Source organism: Salvelinus namaycush, chromosome 30, assembly GCF_016432855.1.
Source record: "Salvelinus namaycush isolate Seneca chromosome 30, SaNama_1.0, whole genome shotgun sequence".
NCBI lineage: Eukaryota > Metazoa > Chordata > Actinopteri > Salmoniformes > Salmonidae > Salvelinus > Salvelinus namaycush.
In genome coordinates this window covers 14733415-14752153 of record NC_052336.1, presented here as the reverse complement: position 1 = coordinate 14752153, position 18739 = coordinate 14733415, and the positions used below count along the sequence as shown (strand labels likewise).

The following is an 18739-nucleotide window of genomic DNA, read 5'->3' as shown; positions in this document are numbered from 1 at the left end:
TTTAGGAAGCAAGCAGTAAATATCAAACTGTTGAGGTTTCATGTAAATGGACACTGCCTTGGTTTGCTGCCCACATTTTATGAAAGGTCAAAAGGTGGCAGAGAACTGAGAATCCCAGAAAATAAAGATAAGAGGAACACCCAGGTCTCTCTCTTTCTGTCAAGAGGGACTGAGTCACTTAGTGCTTGGGTCTTTTCTGTACATTGGAATGCGTCACACATCAGAATGAGTTCTAGGTATTCCACACTATGTAACAAGAATAGCTCAGGCTACTCTCTCTCCCTCCTAACCTTAACTCTGAGTGGAAACAAAAGGAGCTTGTTGACAAATCGATCCTTTGCTTTGTTTCCTTGTGTTGCTTTAAAGGAGGCTATTTAATGAGTTTCAAATTAAATGCCTCCAATGGAACAGAACCCAAGAAACTCTTGAGTGATGAGTTCCTTCATAATGTGCAATGATCCCACACCAGGTTTGTCTTTTCCCCCTTTAATAAATAATAAGGGTTCCTGAAAAAGAATGCTCAGCCTGGCAACTGAGGGGAAGAATGCAATGCTGAAAAGCTCCACAAATCAATCATTGGCCGGGCGAGCTGGGCTGGACCAGGAAGCAGGCTACTGGAGGTAGCTCCATAGAGCCTGCAGAACAGCCCAATGGTCATTGGCCCAGGCCAAACAAAGCAGATATCCCATGAGCACTGTGACCTCTCAGTCCCCTGGTTAGTAGGGGAGTGGGGTTAGGACAGGGACACTTGCCCCCTCCTCCCATCTCTTATCTGGTGTCAAAGTTCTCCAATCATTCAACATCAGCCCTTCACCCACCAGAGACAGTGTTTTCATTGTGTCTAATCTCTTCATCGGAGTGCTGGTTTTAAACAGTCAATTTCAAATCAGTACAGTCTTCTACTTAATTAAGGGGAAAGGGGGATACCTAGTCAGTTGTACAACTGAATGCATTCAACAGAAATGTGTCTTCCGCATTTAACCCAACCCCTCTGAATCAATTATAGTGTCATGCTTTGTTTCTCAAAATGAAAACAAGTCACCACAAAATAAGGCTTTGTGCTCAAAATCCAATAGGAGATGATGCCAATGGAGTAGATCTTGAAAGCATAACACATTTTCTGGGTAGACATACCTGTAGTTTGGGTCGACACTGATAGGGGACTGTTGAAGTAATTGATAAATGAGAAGGAATGTCTAGCATTATTGCAGGGAGGATTTAAATCGTGAGTACTCTCAGTACCTAACATCTATTGGGCAATCTAAAGAAACCGTGGACCTCTGGAACTTCAGTCCAAGGAAACCATGGAAACCATTCCTGTCCCACTGTCACGTTCCTGACCTGTTTTCTCTTGTTTTGTATGTGTTTATTGGTCAGGGCGTGAGTTTTGGGTGGGCAGTCTATGTTTTCTATTTCTATGTTGGGATTTTGTGTTCGGCCTGGTATGATTCTCAATCAGAGACAGGTGTCATTCGTTGTCCCTGATTGAGAATCATACTAAGGCAGCCTGGGTTTCACTTGTGTTTTGTGGGTGTTTGTTCCTGTGTCAGCGTTTGGGCCACACAGGACTGTTTCAGGTTAGTCACGTTTGTTGTTTTTGTTAATTTGTAGTGTTTGTTGGTTTGCCATTAAATCATGAATACTTACCAATCCGCATCTTGGTCCGATCCATGCTCCTCCTCGTCTGAGGAGGAGAACGACATTGACAGCCGTTACAGAAACACCCACCAAACCAGGACCAAGCGGATTGGAGAAGGACGGCAAGAACAAAAGCAATGGAGAGAAGAGGAATGGACATGGGAGGAGATCCTGGACGGAAAAGGACCCTGGGCTCAGCCAGGGGAATATCGCCGTCCCAAGGCGGAGCTGGAGGCAGCGAAGGCAGAGAGGCGCTGGTATGAGGAGGCAGCGCGGCGACGAGGTTGGGAGCCCGAGAGTCAGACCCAAAAATTTCTTGGGGGGGGGGCACACGAGGAGTGTGGCAAAGCCGGGTAGGATACCTGAGCCAACTCCCCGTGCTTACCGTGGAGTGAGAGGGCGTCGTACTGGTCAGACACCGTGTTATGCGGTAAAGCGCACGGTGTCCCCAGTACGCGTGCTTAGCCCAGTGCGGGCTATTCCACCTTGCCGCACTGGGAGGGCTAGGTTGGGCATCGAGCCGGATGTCATGAAGCCGGCCCAACGCATCTGGCCACCAGTGCGTCTCCTCGGGCCGGCATACATGGCACCAGCCTTACAGATGGTGTCCCCGGTTCGCCAGCATAGCCCAGTGCGGGCTATTCCACCTCGCCGCACTGGCAGGGCTACGGGCACCATTCAACCTGGTAGGGTTGGGCAGGCTCGGTGCTCAAGAGCACGTGTCCTCCTTCACGGTCCGGTATACCCGGTGCCACCTCCAAGTACCAGTCCACCGGTGGCAGCCCCCCGCACCAGGCTGTCTCTCCGGGTTCTCTCTCCAGCTGCTCCCACCTGTCCAGCGCTGTCAGAGCTTTCCTCCTCTCCAGCGCAGCCAGTGCCTATACCACGCACCAGGCCTACTGTGCGCCTCAGCAGGTCAGAGTCGGCCGTCTGCCCAACGCCGCCTGCGCTGCTTGCCTGCTCAGCGCTGCCCGAACTGTCTGCCTTCCCAGCGCTGTCTGAACTGCCTGCCTGCCCAGCGTGGTCTGAACTGTCTGCCTGCCCAGCGCTGCCCGTCTGTCCCGAGCCTTCAGAGCCGTCCAGCCAGGACCAGCCAGAGCCGTCCAGCCAGGACCAGCCAGAGCCGTCCAGCCAGGACCAGCCAGAGCCGTCCAGCCAGGACCAGCCAGAGCCGTCCAGCCAGGACCAGCCAGAGCCGTCCAGCCAGGACCAGCCAGAGCCGTCCAGCCAGGACCAGCCAGCCAGTCAGGAGCTGCCGGAGCCAGCCGCCAGCCAGGATCCGCCAGAGCCAGCCGCCAGCCAGGATCCGCCAGAGCCAGCCGCCAGCCAGGATCCGCCAGAGCCAGCCGCCAGCCAGGATCCGCCAGAGCCAGCCGCCAGCCAGGATCCGCCAGAGCCAGCCGCCAGCCAGGATCCGCCAGAGCCAGCCGCCAGCCAGGATCCGCCAGAGCCAGCCGCCAGCCAGGATCCGCCAGAGCCAGCCGCCAGCCAGGATCCGCCAGAGCCAGCCGCCAGCCAGGATCCGCCAGAGCCAGCCGCCAGCCAGGATCCGCCAGAGCCAGCCGCCAGCCAGGATCCGCCAGAGCCAGCCGCCAGCCAGGATCCGCCAGAGCCAGCCGCCAGCCAGGATCCGCCAGAGCCAGCCGCCAGCCAGGATCCGCCAGAGCCAGCCGCCAGCCAGGATCCGCCAGAGCCAGCCGCCAGCCAGGATCCGCCAGAGCCAGCCGCCAGCCAGGATCCGCCAGAGCCAGCCGCCAGCCAGGATCCGCCAGAGCCAGCCGCCAGCCAGGATCCGCCAGAGCCAGCCGCCAGCCAGGATCCGCCAGAGCCAGCCGCCAGCCAGGATCCGCCAGAGCCAGCCGCCAGCCAGGATCCGCCAGAGCCAGCCGCCAGCCAGGATCCGCCAGAGCCAGCCGCCAGCCAGGATCCGCCAGAGCCAGCCGCCAGCCAGGATCCGCCAGAGCCAGCCGCCAGCCAGGATCCGCCAGAGCCAGCCGCCAGCCAGGATCCGCCAGAGCCAGCCGCCAGCCAGGATCCGCCAGAGCCAGCCGCCAGCCAGGATCCGCCAGAGCCAGCCGCCAGCCAGGATCCGCCAGAGCCAGCCGCCAGCCAGGATCCGCCAGAGCCAGCCGCCAGCCAGGATCCGCCAGAGCCAGCCGCCAGCCAGGATCCGCCAGAGCCAGCCGCCAGCCAGGATCCGCCAGAGCCAGCCGCCAGCCAGGATCCGCCAGAGCCAGCCGCCAGCCAGGATCCGCCAGAGCCAGCCGCCAGCCAGGATCCGCCAGAGCCAGCCGCCAGCCAGGATCCGCCAGAGCCAGCCGCCAGCCAGGATCCGCCAGAGCCAGCCGCCAGCCAGGATCCGCCAGAGCCAGCCCCTCAGCCAGGACCTGCCAGAGTCCCTCAGCCAGGACCTGCCAGAGTCCCTCAGCCAGGAGCTGCTGCCCCTTATCCCGGTGCTGCCCCTTATCCCGATGCTGCCCCTTCATTTAGGTGGGTTTAGTTGGAGGGTGGTCATTGGGAGGGGGATACGGAAGCGGGGAGTGACTATGGTGGGGACCTCGCCCAGAGCCTGAGCCACCACCGTGGTCAGATGCCCACCCAGACCCTCCCCTAGACTTTGTGCTGGTGCGCCCGGAGTTCGCACCTTAAGGGGGGGGGTTATGTCACGTTCCTGACCTGTTTTCTCTTGTTTTGTATGTGTTTATTGGTCAGGGCGTGAGTTTTGGGTGGGCAGTCTATGTTTTCTATTTCTATGTTGGGATTTTGTGTTCGGCCTGGTATGATTCTCAATCAGAGACAGGTGTCTATCGTTGTCCCTGATTGAGAATCATACTAAGGCAGCCTGGGTTTCACTTGTGTTTTGTGGGTGTTTGTTCCTGTGTCAGCGTTTGGGCCACACAGGACTGTCAGGTTAGTCACGTTTGTTGTTTTGTTAATTTGTAGTGTTTGTTGGTTTGCCATTAAATAATGAACACTTATCCCTCCGCATCTTGGTCCGATCCATGCTCCTCCTCGTCCGAGGAGGAGAACGACATTGACAGCCGTTACACCCACAGATGCTGATGAGCAAAAAACAAAGCCAGGCTCAAAGACTTATTTCTCTTAAATAATTATTTCAAACATTCACTTTAATCCATTACTGTGCCTTTAGGTTTGCTTTTCCTTTATTGTGGTCCTAATGCTGCCAAGCCTTTGCAGGTCTTATACATTCCTTAGCAACCAAAATAAACACTGGGGCTGTGGTCACCCACGGAGAGAGCTGGTGGGGTCAAACAACCATTTTGTTGGAGTCACAAAGTCTGCTGTGGAATAGTCATTTGGGTGCTTTATTGTGGACCACAATATGAAGTTAGTAAACTGTTCAGCATTAGGAATCCTTACAACCATGTACTCCGTTTTTTAAAACCTGTATTCTGTATGCTTACTCCAGAGGCCAAGTGTCTTTGCACTACATGCTTGCATTTATCAGGGTAGTCAAAAATGGTCCCAAATCCCTGCTGAAAAAAACGGCATAGACCAGCATACATTTCAAGCTGGTCCATGCTGGTCAGATGTTGGTCAAGCTGGTTTGACCAGCATGTTCTAGCTGGTTGGCCAGCATGGTCTAGCTGGTTTTGCTGGTGACCAGCCTTCACTGTGTTTTGGACACATACCAGCTTATGTTGGTGTTGCTAGTATATTGGTGACCAAGCTGGTTTTAGCTGGTCTGACCACGCCCATCATTATCATATTTCCCAGCATGCTCTATTGCAGTTGATTTTTAGAATTGTTTGTTGTGTTTTTTGCATGTACATTGATTGATTAATTTAATCTTATGCTACACAAAGATAAATAACATACATTTTTCAAAATTAATCCAATCAGTTAGTTGGATTTATTGCACTTATTACTGAAATGGTTGTCCCAGTTTATTATTTGGGTAGTCTCATTTCTTCTTATTTCTAACCTTGGCAGTTATTCTGAATGCATGTTGTGGGTGAAGAAACGTTCCAATTGTTGGCTATCCCCACTCTGGCTGGATTCCATTAGGAATGAAACATCACTTTGCAAGCCAGCATAATGTGACTTGATGCTGGTGACCAACTTATGCAGGTTACCAGTGTCCAAAACACAGAAGGCTGGTCACCAGCAAAAATACAGGTAAAGCTGGTCACCAGCAAAAACAAATCGAAGGCTGGATATGGGCAAGGACATGGATATGGTTTTACAATGTCTGTGTATTGCGTAATGCCCTGTGAACCTCTGGAAACATGGTTTAGGATGCCTGGTGGGATCATACACATGAGACTGTCTCTACGGAGAACCCCATCAATCTGAGGAGGCCTATTGACAGCACTCACGTGGTTAGCTACCAAGTCACATGGCCGTTCATCAAGACACAATCCCCTCTCATCGTTTCCCTCAGGGCAACTGACATTTAACGTTTCTCAAACCCTCCATTTCCTGCCTGTAATGGTTGACTTAAATCATTATCTCTGACTCAACACTGTAACATTTACTTGTTCAGAAAAATACCAGGTAAAAAAGGAAGTCCCGGCTTCAAAGTGGGCGCATCTGCTCCGAGGACAAAGGGATTTTGAAAGAGTAGAAACCAGATCTGAAACCAGAACTAGCCTAAGATGGTGTTAGGGATGGTCTTCCCACATTTATAACATAAAACAATGAACCGAATTTTGTGTTATTTTTTGTTAAATAATGCCACAGTCTTTCTAAAGGCCAGAGTCAGAAAGGACTTGTCAGCATGACTGATAATGAGGGATATCTATTAAGGCCAGAGGTGAGAAGAGCCTCTGGGCAGAAGATACAAAAGGTCCCCACATGTTGTACTATCAATCTTCCCGGTGAAGGATGCAACACATGAAAAGCTCAGAGCCACAGTAACGCTCACTCTGAAATCTTTTCACAGCATTCAATGAGGAGTGTTTTTTCAATGCAAACAGGGGCGTCATAAACGCCACCTAGGGCACAGTAACATCAATAAAAAGCATCTTAAGACCTAAAGATAAAAAACAAATAGGCCATGTCGGAAAGTCATACAATTTACCAAAAGTCACTTTATCAACTTAAAAAGAATTGATTGAAAAAGCATCATTGAAGTTAGGATAATCACATTTGATTTTAGATTTCCAAAAACAAAATCAAAATGTAAAAAGTTTAATAAAACTCTGCAGTGCCATTCTCATAATTACCCTTCCGGAAGTGAATAGGCCCAGCTACCCTAACCATTGATCTCTGGACAAACAAATGCCCCCCAAATAACTAATTTTAGTCAGGGGGCAAGGTGGACAAAGAAGGCCAGAGTGAAAAGCTTTTCATTAATTCTTCAGAGTAGCAGAGCTGAAAACCATAGTGAGGAGACCACTAGCCTCTGCCTCACTGGCTGGCCATGCAATAAAGCTTGGCCATTTAGACACTCAAGGAAAGGCTGTGGTATGAGGGAACGGCAAATTCAAAATTGTGTGTGTGTGTACTGTATGTGTGTGTGTACTGTATGTGTGTGTGTACTGTATGTGTGTGTGTACTGTATGTGTGTGTGTGCTGTATGTGTGTGTGTACTGTATGTGTGTGTGTGTGTGTGATTCTCGACAACCCCCACTGCCACCTTTGTTTTCTACCACTGAGCATTTCTCAGGTACGTGCAAATTTTATGAGCTTCCAGATAGACCGTCAAGCAGGTCTAAGTGTCCCTTTAAAACAAGCCTATAAACTCCCCTGGCAGCCTTTACCACCTCTTAAGTTCATAATATAAAAGAGCAAACCCTCTCAATTAATAAAACTACAAACACACAGCGTCCTGTAAAAATCACAACAAGGACTCAGGCCACAGTAATACCGGACTGAAACTTGCTATATAGCATGTAAGAGGGTCAGAGTAGTTTTAGTGGCTTTAAGGCAGTCACTGTTTTCATGTACCTCATGCAAATCAAGGCTCATTAACTCTGTATTTTATTGGTATAGCATCTACAAGTCTGTGTGGCATCTTCCAAAACAAAAAAGATTGAGGTTGTATTGCACTCAATTGTCCTGATAGTAATCTCGATTAACCCAGAACAAAAGTATTGCGTAATTGGTCAGGTGCTCAATTAAGTTTTGGGTCTATACATGTTAACTGAAGGGATCAAGAGATGCTAGAACGAGGAGCGGAACCAGAACGAGAAGCTTCCTCCCAACGGATGCTATGGTACCGGTTATGTTTACGTAGATCTGTCCACAAGAGATTACCCTGAGAGTAATTTAAAAAGTGCTTGTAAAGGCCCCAAAATAGTAACTTTTTCTCTTTTACATATAAATCTAGGCCTATCTGGAAAGCAAACATTTTATCAATGGTGTCTGTTTGTTTTAGAGGTCTTCAGTAGAATTCAGCTTAGGGAACTGAACCAGGACTGACACATTCCTGTCTCTCAACATCTACTTGTCAGTGGATTGTCAGGATCATATCAGACAGGAGATGTGCTCCTAAAGAACAGTATTCCAACCAGTGGGCTCTTCAGGAACCATGACCTCACAGCGGTAAATCATTTTAACATTTTAACAACTAAATAATTTCACAACAATCCTGCCCAATTTTACATGGATCAGGACTGAACTTTTCCATGTACAGTTAGAATTAGTAACCATCACAATATTCTTGGACGAGTGCATGTCTTAAGTGCCACATAAAAGCTCAGGTTTCCCTGTGAAAGCGAATGCAAGGGAGGGGGAAAAAAGGAAATTCTTTTGTGCAAAAGAAGCACAGCAAAAAACATGGCCTCGGGGTGGTGACACCAGGGAACAGGGTCCCTAAAGAGCAGCTCTGGATAAAGCTGCTCCACTAGCCCTTTAAAAGAATAGGCAGCAGGCTCATATACATGCTACTGGGAGAAAAAAAGCATTCCAAAAGAACAATTCCCAGTGATCATGGAGCAACGACATGAAAGCCCAGTCCAGTGAATAGGGGTCATCTGCTCTTTAACACTGGTGTAACCGGCATCCTGGACAGCTCCTAACCTTTCAAACCTGCAGCTCCCTCATTTGCACACCAATGGACATATTATCCTCCACTCAGAGTATCTTTTCGGCTTCAGGCCTCGAACTTTGAAGGCTGTACCCCCCTTCCCCCATTGCCACCACTGAAGCCTCCAATGCCTTCCCTTCCTCAGCTATTAGGTGGATTAGATAACCGGAATGCCCAAAACGCAACCTTGGGCATTACACTGGCGAAGAAAGAAGAGAGATTAGACGCACCAGACTACATAGAAAATTATAGCGCCCTGCTGGTGATGAGAGAAAGACCCCTTTTTCCTGGAAATGGGAAAAGCCTATTTTATGCCTGTTAAGAGTGTAGTCTCCATCTACTCCCCAATGACTATGTCAGATTTAAACATTTTAGCAGATAACTACAAGCAAGATCTCTGACTCTGTTTAATCATAATTTCAACATAGTGATTGTTGCTCTTCACTCTTAGAAAATAAGGTGCTATCTAGAACCTAAAAGGGTTGTTCAGCTGTCCCCATAGGAGAACCCTTTGAATAAACTTTTTTGTTTCCAGGTAGATCCTTTTGGATTCCATATATAAAACACTTTCCACAGAGGGTTCTACATGGAACCCAAATTGGTTCTCCTATGGGCACAGCAGAAGAACCCTTTTGGAACCCTTTTTTTCTAAGAGTGTACATGAAACCTTTTGTTCAGTTGTATACCTGCTAAGAAGTTAAGAACTTGTGCTGATAGTGTGGGGCTTGTACTAAGCTCACCTCTAAAGTGGATATAATTACCATGCTTTTAAGATGAAAACACAATTGTGACCCAGGAGTTCCATTGTTCATCAAGTAAATGTTATTATGACATGTTGTGACATAACATCCTCAGACTAAGGCTTGGTTAACCTTTCAAAGCATTAAACACATTAAAATAAGTCACACAGATCCCATGCAGTTACATGAAATTGTAATTATAAGTAACTACACAGTAACTAAGCGATTCGAAAGAGAATGTGGACGGTTTATGTTACTTATCGTAAGTACGTAAGTGTACAATGTACATCCAATGTAAACTGTTGTCTATTTTTCTACTGTGTTTATGAAGTTCTCATGACCAGGTACAAACATGACCAATTATGTACATGTTCTGTGGCCCAAAGGTTGGAGGCCCTGCATAACCTCTCCATTATTCCATGTGATGCTTATACACATCTCCAGTATGATACTTACTCGCAATTGTAAGACAGACTTTCTGGCTCAGGATGGCTCCATACTTGTTCTGAGCGAGGCACTGGTAAAACCCTTCATCTGATTTGTCTCCTCTCCTGCTCTCCACCTCCGAAATAGAAAGTGAGCCGTTGGAGAGAATGTAGACGCGGTCATTCTCTGCAACTTTTACTCCATTTTTAAGCCACCTGATGGCAATAGGCGACTCTCCGTGCGCCTGACAGTCCAATATAACGGCATCCTTCCGCATGACAGTAACATCGTGGGGCTCTTTGATAAAAAATAACTCACTAAAACACAAAACACCTGTGGGGAAGAGAAGAGAACAGAGTCAGTGCCTGGCTGGAGTGGGAGAAGACGTAATTTGATGAAATTAGCGACAATACTAGGCCAGGACCTACAACTATTCTACTTTGTCCACAGGCATATTGCATTGGTAGGATCTACACTTGAAAGCATGTTAACACCATAGTGCCTACAGGCAGGGGCTTGGAGCCCATCCAACAGCAGGTCACTCCTATTTCATTTCTTTCTGCTCCAATTGAATCCTATTACTCGTGTCTCATAAAGCTGTGAAGTCACTGATTCCATGGCTCCATTCAGTCACAAATGTTTTATTGCACTCCCCAGCATGAAATTCATAAGTAGCTTCCCTTTCAATGATAAGACCGCCAGCTGTAAACAAGTAACAATCCAGACAGGAAGCAAAAGCCTTTATAAATTTTCCAAATCAAATGTGATTGCTTCACACGTTCACACGTCCTAATTTACACAACATTATATTAATTGTTAATTGCCTATGTTAATTGTCTGCATCAAAGTGGATTATTTATGAAAAATAAAATCGGTAGCCAGTTTTTCTATTGATATAATAATTAATTTGTATGTACTGAATGAACATAACATGGCAAACCTATATGTTTTTTGCGTTTATCAATATCTCAAACCAGGGCTGACGATGTTGTACAATCCACGTGTATCTATCGGATTGCTGTGTTGTGCTGCACGTACACAATTTCATGCAGAACGTCTGTGTTATCATGTAACTCGAGATACAAGCAAAAACCAAGCATAAACGTTTATAGGTTCTGTGTTTATCTAAATGTGTAGCCTACATCGGGCAATAGTCGAAGCAGTCAGTGGTCAGCGTGGCCATTTCATTGCCCCCTAAACTCCGTGCAGTGGCAGTGCGTCCATTCATCTATAGAAATCGCAACTAAGGCTAAACTCTTCAATGTTGAATATTCGTTAGTACAGAACACTTCAACGAACTTCTTCTTTATCAGTGTAAATAGCAACCCCTATTAGAATAGTAGTAACGTTATGAGTATGGACACACTTCCAATGTCCAGTTCGGCATTTTCTCACCACTAAACCAGTCGCTATAATTTCAATTTTAAATAAACTCAAACAAAATATGAACTTTCTTACCTGAGATTGGAAGAAAAAACGCAAAAAACAGCAAGCGCTGATATAATTTCCTTTTAAAAGACTCCATTTATTCAAATTGTTCTCGCATACTAACTCTCTCAGCCACTACCTCCAGTCGAACTACGTGCTAATCCAAGAGGAAAGTGACTGCGCTCCTGATCGCAGCAGGGATTACTTTTTTCTCGGGGGCAGATGGACATCACCCCACCCAGTGCTGCGTTCTACGGTTGAGTAATTCATGGGGTAAACGTATGGGGAGAGTTCCTCCGCCACCATCAGTCGGCAAATCAATACACAGGCCAACATCTTAATCACTTCTATTTTTGTATGAGTGCCACAGCAGGTATACTTTGGTCAGGTGTTACTGGTATTAGTGTAAAGTTAATACACGAAAGTTAATGCATATGGTTTTATTAATTTCCCTTATGCCTTTTGAAAACATGGAGCAGACCTTTACTTTGATGACTCATCAGGATCAATGATAATTCAATGATAACTAAGAGGCCTGGGAATTAGAATGATAATTCACCTGGACATAGACATACCTAAATAAACAAGGCTATAGAGTTTCAACCATGGAACATGATTGAGTATCATTGAGAGAATGTGATCCACATGCCCTCATAGATCTGGAGAGCATTATGCACAGCTATCATGCCCTGAGTGCAGTGCTGAATGATCATGACTAGAGTAAACCCACCACGAAACTCACAGTTGTTAATGTGCAAGGTGTGACTATGGTCTACTGCTTACTGAGAATTTAAATTTTGGCAAGCATCAGTTCCTCAGGAAAAGTGTGTTTGTGTGGAAATGGCTTTGGAGTTGTAGTTCATGTGGATAGTTTGGATATGCAATAAATAATTTATCATGCTGTCTGTAAAAAGAACCAGGGCAATGTGTTATATTCTGTGCCTAATGTTTATGTGTGTGTGCGTGTGTTTATTCATATTAGGTTATCCCAAGGCTGTTCCAACAATTGTCTATTCAAAAGTCCATTCAGATTTACTCAGAACCATCCTCTACCAGCTAGCTGGACTGTGGATCAAATTCCCACTCTAACCAAGGTATTGCATTTAATTTCAGATACTGTATAGCCAACAGGATATTGGTCCAACAAAGCATACACCTGACAAGGTGAGTTATCATCAGTACTTTAAAGTACTACTTAGGTAGTTTTTTGGGATATCCGTACTTTACTTCACTATTTATATTTGGACTACTTTTACTTCACTACATTCCAAAAGAAAATGATGTACTTTTTACTTCATACATTTTTGCTGACACCCAAAAAGTACTTGTTACATTTTGAATGCTTAGCAGGACAGGAAAATGGTCCAATTCACACACTTATCAAGGGAACATACCTGGTCATCCTACTGCCTCATCTGGTGGACTCACTAAACACAAATGCTTTGTTTGTAAATTATGTCTGAGTGTTGGAGTGTCCCCCTGGCTATCAGTAAAGAAAAAATAAAAAATAAAATTGGGCCATCTGGTTTGCTTAATACAAAGAATTTGAAATTATTGGTACTTTTACTTTTGATAGTAAGTATATTTTAGCAATTACATTTACTTTCATACTTATGTATATCTAAAAACAAATACTTTGACTTTTACTCAAGTAGTATTTTACCGGATGACATTCACTTTTACTTGAGTCATTTTCTATTAAGGTATCTTTACTTTTACTCAAGTATGACAATTGGGTACTTTTTCCACCACTGGTTATCATGTTGTCTTCCAAGCATGCATTTATTTTTAATGCCCCTCAATGACGAGTCTGTATTCTAACACAAATGAGTTGCTGTTAAGACTGCTAATAGCCACAGTTAGAGAACAAGAGGAAAAGATAGAGGGTGGTGATAATTACCTATCATAAGTCTTTAGGTTGACAGAGCATCATAACACTTCCCAGTTAGTCTCAATAATTCAGTAACTTTCTTAGTGAGATACCCCACAGCATAACTCTGAAGTGTCATTAAAATAGCAACCTCCATTGCATAATGCTCAGACATTTATGGACATCTTAAAACTTTTAAAAGCTCTTGGCATATTGGCCTTACACACTATCAGTTGCCAATGCCATATACTATTTACACCATGCATTTATTTTTAATGGCTCTCAAGGACACGGCTGTATTCCAACACCAGTATGATGCGTTTTAAGACAACTCAGGGACACTTGACCAACGGAAAGAAGGTGTTGAGGAATTTGGTCTATATAACATCTTGACCAATGTTCCCACTTTGAAAGTGACGACATGGACATAGAGAACTGGTAAAAGAACTCATTGTGTATACTTACATAATTAAACATAATTGACAAATGAAAATGTTTCAGTCACATAAACCTTTATTAAGGCATATGGTTAAAGATAGATACATTTGTGTTTGTTTCAACACAGGCCGGTAAAAGTCACTCCATGTCAAACAGGGCAACTGCACTGCAAATGGTCACGCTGGAAGAGAAAAAACAGTTTATGGAAATGAGGCACTCTCTCCACCACTGAGAACTGGGCTCAGCAATTACCAGAACGCATTGGTAGGAGCAGGACAACTGCTGCGTAAATGCAGAAAATGCTGATATTGATCCAGTGTCCATGTTTTATTATGGAGTGAGTTTGACCTTCCTCCCCGCTCCGGACTCTCATTCAGCAGCAGGGCCGAGGCCCAGCTGTTGTGTCCTTGAGTGTCCCCAGCCCAAAATATAACCAAACCAAAAGCTGATTCTCACAGTCAAGGATCAAGGTGTGCACTTAAACAAAGAGAAAATGGATGAAAGCTAAGGCGTAAAAGTGGTGAAACAAAACTATTTTAGGAAATATAACTGAACTCGTGAAATATTTCAAGTTAAAATGCAAGTGCAAGGACTTATGATTCTTCATTTGAAAAAAAAATCTAATTTAAGATCTGCTAATTTTGAACTAACATGATTTACAATGTATAGTGCCTTATGACTGTAATAACTCTAAAATCACTTAGCCTAATATTGTTTGTTGGTCTGAACAATCAATTTGGGCACACTATGATCCTCTTATGTAATATTACTACAACCATGTGATCCATCACGATAACTAAACATCCAGTAGGCTGCGTAGCGATATACTACAGTACTGTCCTAACAAATCATTGTATTAGAAAGATGTTTGTTTGTGACCCAGGCTAACCTTATGGCTTTTGCTCTTACATAACATGTGAAAGTGAATATGTAGCCTCATTTATGGTGACCCCTCACGAGGGGTGGGGGGGGTCTCGAGGATGTTCGATTATAAATTGGTTTTGAGCACCTGCCAACACGACACTGTTAGGGGGTGGAGTGAAGATAGGGCTGCACATGGATGGAGGTCGAGCTCTGGGGCCAGATCAATAGGTTAAAAGGGGGCTGAGAAGTATCCGGCACCTCCATGGCCTTCTGCTATTGGACAAGCCCAGTGTCATCCTGCTCATATACACACCCATCCTCACTGACCCCAGCAGCATCCAAAAGGTTGGCCTGAATTGTGTGTGACCTACCACCTGACCCTTCGGCCTGGGGGGGTTGGTCTTTAGCCAGCACTTTGGGGGTTTGGGGAAAATAGGACAGTTGTGGGTAAGCTGAATCATATGAATGGGCCCTGCATGCTTTAGAGTGGAAGCCTTCCATTCACTTATTTGGGGATGTGGACATGAAGCTAGGGTTAGAGTTAGGGTTTTGGTTGAGGGTTGATCTGGATGGTGGACATGAAGCTACGGTTAGAGTTGTGGTTGAGGGTTGATCTGGATGGTGGACATGAAGCTAGGGTTAGAGTTAGGGTTGTGGTTGAGGGTTGATCTGGATGGTGGACATGAAGCTACGGTTAGGGTTGTGGTTGAGGGTTGATCTGGATGGTGGACATGAAGCTAGGGTTAGAGTTAGGGTTTTGGTTGAGGGTTGAACTGGGATGTGTGCATGAAGTTAGGGTTAGAATCAGTCCAAATTGACTAACACTACATCACTGATTTGATGCGCTCGAACACAGCCAATATGTAGCCAGTGTTCATTGTGGTCAAGCAAAACCTCTGTATCCCGGGTGACGACGGGAAAAATCTATTTTTAAAGGTATATATATATAAAAAAAAAAGTGCTTATTGCACAGTTGACTTAAAGAGCCCATGACACATAGTGAATAGTAAAGAGCTGCATGTCTTGAGAAATTAACTAGTCTTAAAACAGCCAAATTCTGTCATCAAAAAGTGCAGAATAAATGTAATTCTCTCGCTTGTAGATATCGAACAACTATATTGATCAAAAATATAAACGCACCATGCAACAATTTTACTGAGATACAGCTCATTTAAGGAAATCTGTCAATTGAAATACATTCATTAGGCCCTAATCAATGGATTTCACGACTGGGCAGGGGCGCAGCCATGGGTGGGCATAGGCCCACCCACTGGAGAGCCAGGCCCACCCAATCAGAACTCGTTTTTCCCCACAAAAAGCTTTATTACAGACATACATACTCCTCAGTTCCATCAACTGTCCGGGTGACTAGTCGCAGATGATCCCGCAGGTGAAGAAGCCGGAAGTCCTGGGCTGGCATGGGTTATACGCGGTTTGCGGTGTGAGGCCGGTTGGACCTACTGCCAAATTCTCCAAAATGACGGAGGGGGCTTTTGGTAGAGAAATTATCATTACATTCTCTGGCAACGACTCTGGTGGACATTCCTACAGTCAGTGTGCCAATTACACTCTCCCTCAAAACTTGAGACATCTGTGGCATTGTGTTGTGACAAAACTGCAAATTTTAGAGTGGCCTTTAATTGTCCCCAGCACAAGGTGCACCTGTGTAATTACCAAGCTGTTTAATCAGCTTCTTGATATGCCACACCTGTCAGGTGGCTGGATTACCTTGGCAAAGGAGAAATGCTCATTAACAGGGATGTAAACAAATTTGTGCCCAAAATGTGAGAGAAATAAGCTTTTTGTGTGTATGGCACATTTCTGGGATCTTTTATTTCAGCTCATGAATCGTGGGACCAACATTTTACATGTTGTGTTTATATTTTTGTTCAGTATAATATGAAAGGAGAACAGTAGGTGGCATTTTTTATTTATTCGTTTTTCTAAATATGCTGCCATTTACTTTGGCATGCAATCAAAACATGTTTTCAACAAGATACAGAAGTTTTATTTCATTAAATCATTGATAGAAAATCCACTTACAGTTGTCAGAATGACAGTTGACATAATATATAAATTAAGTATATCTTAAAATAATGAATTATAGAGAATCGGATGTTAACAATATATCCATTCAACTAAAGGATAAGAACATGTCAAATGATTTGGATGATCAAATTCTATGATACATCACAAATGAAGGCATTGTAATTTAAGTCTTAATTACCAGTGAAAGGAAAGAATGTGCTTTTTTCTTCCATGGCAAGTAAAATGTACTCAAGTCAAATGTGCACTTAAAAGCAGAGGATTTTAGCATGAAATCATACTCAACGTATGCATTCTGAAATTGGTAGTTTGGCAAAGATCAAGACACTAAGACTTTTATAACCATTTTAACAAAGTGCTTTACCTTATAAAAGCACACGTATAACATTTTGATTTAAGAGAAATGAAAAAGACCATATTTTCCTTCATCAACAATCTGTAAACTTACCAGCGTGTAAACATGTTTTCTACCATTCATACAATACATTCTTTGATAGAGCACACCACTGCATATGTGTCAATTCCCTCAAGAAAATCAAAGGCAAAAAAACATTTGCAGAAATCTTTGAGAATTGATAGTATCAATTTCTTGATATTAATTCAATAGAGTTATTACATAGAGCAATTTGAAAAAAATAAATGTACTCCTAAAAATAGACTATTATACTGCTCTATAACACCCATGAATCCAATTTGTAAGTCGCTCTGGATAAGAGCGTCTGCTAAATGACTTAAATGTAAATGTAATGAATAGAGCAGGGCTCTCCAACCCTGTTTCTGGAGACCTACTGTCCTGTAGGTTCAGTCCAACCCTAATCTAGTGCTCCTGATTATGTTAATTAGTTACAACTGGGGTTGGAGGTGAAAACCTACGGGAGGGTAGTGCTCCAGGAACAGGGTTGAGAGCCCTGGAATAGCGGAATAAAAAATGATACATCCATCACTGAATAAAAAAACAGCAGAGGAAACACATATTTTGCAAGTGTGTGTGCAAGAATGAGAAAGCAATGGCAACATGGTTTTTCAATGGAGTCTAATGTTGAGTCTGTGATTTCCTCAGTAAGCTATACAAAAGTGCATTCACTGTCAATTGCGCACACATACACTGATTGTACAAAACAGGAAGAAAACACCTGCTCTTTCCATGACACAGACTGACCAGGTGAATCCAGCTGAAAGCTATGATCCCTTATGATGTCACTTGTTAAATCCACTTCAATCAGTGTAGATGAAGAGGAGGAGACAGGTTAAAGAAGGATTTTTAAGCCTCGAGACAAGGATTGTGTCTGCCATTCAGAGGGTGAATGGGCAAAACAAAAGATTGAAGTGCCTTTGAACGTGGTATGGGAGTAGGTGTCAGGCGCACCGGTTTATGTCAAGAACTGCAACACTGCATGGTTTTTCACACTTAAGTTTCCCGTGGTCCACCACTCAAAAGACATCCAGCCAACTTGACATAACTGTAGGAAGCATTGGAGTCATGGGCCAGCATCCCTGTGAAATGCTTTCGACACCAGTGTATATACGGTAATGTATATCGAGTCCAATGTCAATCTCCTCATGATAGAATGTTTATCATAGATGAACAATAATATCTGTATGATATAATGCATTTGATAAATTGTATATAGATCTGGTTTAAGTATACATACATGTTTACGAGACACAACAAAAAAACTATTTGTAAACTTCACAGACCAAGAGTGATTTAAGAAGTGATTTTCACTCATCATCCATCCCTTCCACTGTGCAGGAGAGAGGAGCACCAAAGACTTTGCTGTCTGTGATTGTTCCCCATCTTCTCAGGCGGTTGACAGGTCAGGTCTGGACCTGAATATTAGGTGTTTTATCAGCATTAAACAGAACTACAGCACAAAACTTGGTGCTAGCCCTCAGTTCACTGGCAGTGACTGCCATTTTAACATCTGCGCCATAGGCCACACACTCCCCTAATCCACTCCATCAAAGCCTTGTGCATTCTCTATGGCGATGTGTAGCTTCTCCCTCAGCTCCTCAAACGACTCATAGGGAGGCAGGTCCAGCCGGTTGAAGCTGAAGACGGTAAAACAGAACCAAATTCAAATGCACATTTGTTGCAGTAATCAGGTAGGACTATTAGCCAAACTGCTGTATTGTTACTCACCACGTGTGGGCTCTAGGTAGTTTGTCTCGTGTTCCCCACTGCTCAATGGTAAACAGCTGTGGTCCGTTAGACCCTGCGATTTCACAACATAAAACAAGATTAGGAGGAGAGAATCATATACAAACACCTCTGGTTACAACTCAGAATCCATG

At 44.6% G+C, this 18739-nt stretch overlaps 2 protein-coding genes across 4 annotated transcripts in view; both read right to left on the bottom strand.

Moving 5' to 3' along the window:
- prtga (protogenin homolog a (Gallus gallus)) overlaps positions 1-11026 on the bottom strand; it is a 40446-nt gene extending 29420 nt beyond the window's left edge. The window contains exons 1-3 of the mRNA XM_038969141.1: positions 10941-11026; positions 10577-10587; positions 9829-10131 (exon numbers count right to left, since the gene is read on the bottom strand). Of these exons, the coding sequence (XP_038825069.1) occupies positions 9829-10131; positions 10577-10587; positions 10941-11026 (400 nt within the window). The remainder of the gene's footprint in view (positions 1-9828; positions 10132-10576; positions 10588-10940) is intronic.
- A 6710-nt stretch (positions 11027-17736) lies between these two features.
- The window catches only part of LOC120025022 (E3 ubiquitin-protein ligase NEDD4-like), a 44399-nt gene continuing 43396 nt past the window's right edge, over positions 17737-18739 (bottom strand). For all 3 annotated transcript variants that reach the window (XM_038969451.1, XM_038969452.1, XM_038969453.1), the window contains 2 exons: positions 18588-18660; positions 17737-18496 (listed from right to left, as the gene is read on the bottom strand). In XM_038969451.1, the coding sequence (XP_038825379.1) occupies positions 18394-18496; positions 18588-18660 (176 nt within the window). In that variant the 3' untranslated portion in view covers positions 17737-18393. The remainder of the gene's footprint in view (positions 18497-18587; positions 18661-18739) is intronic.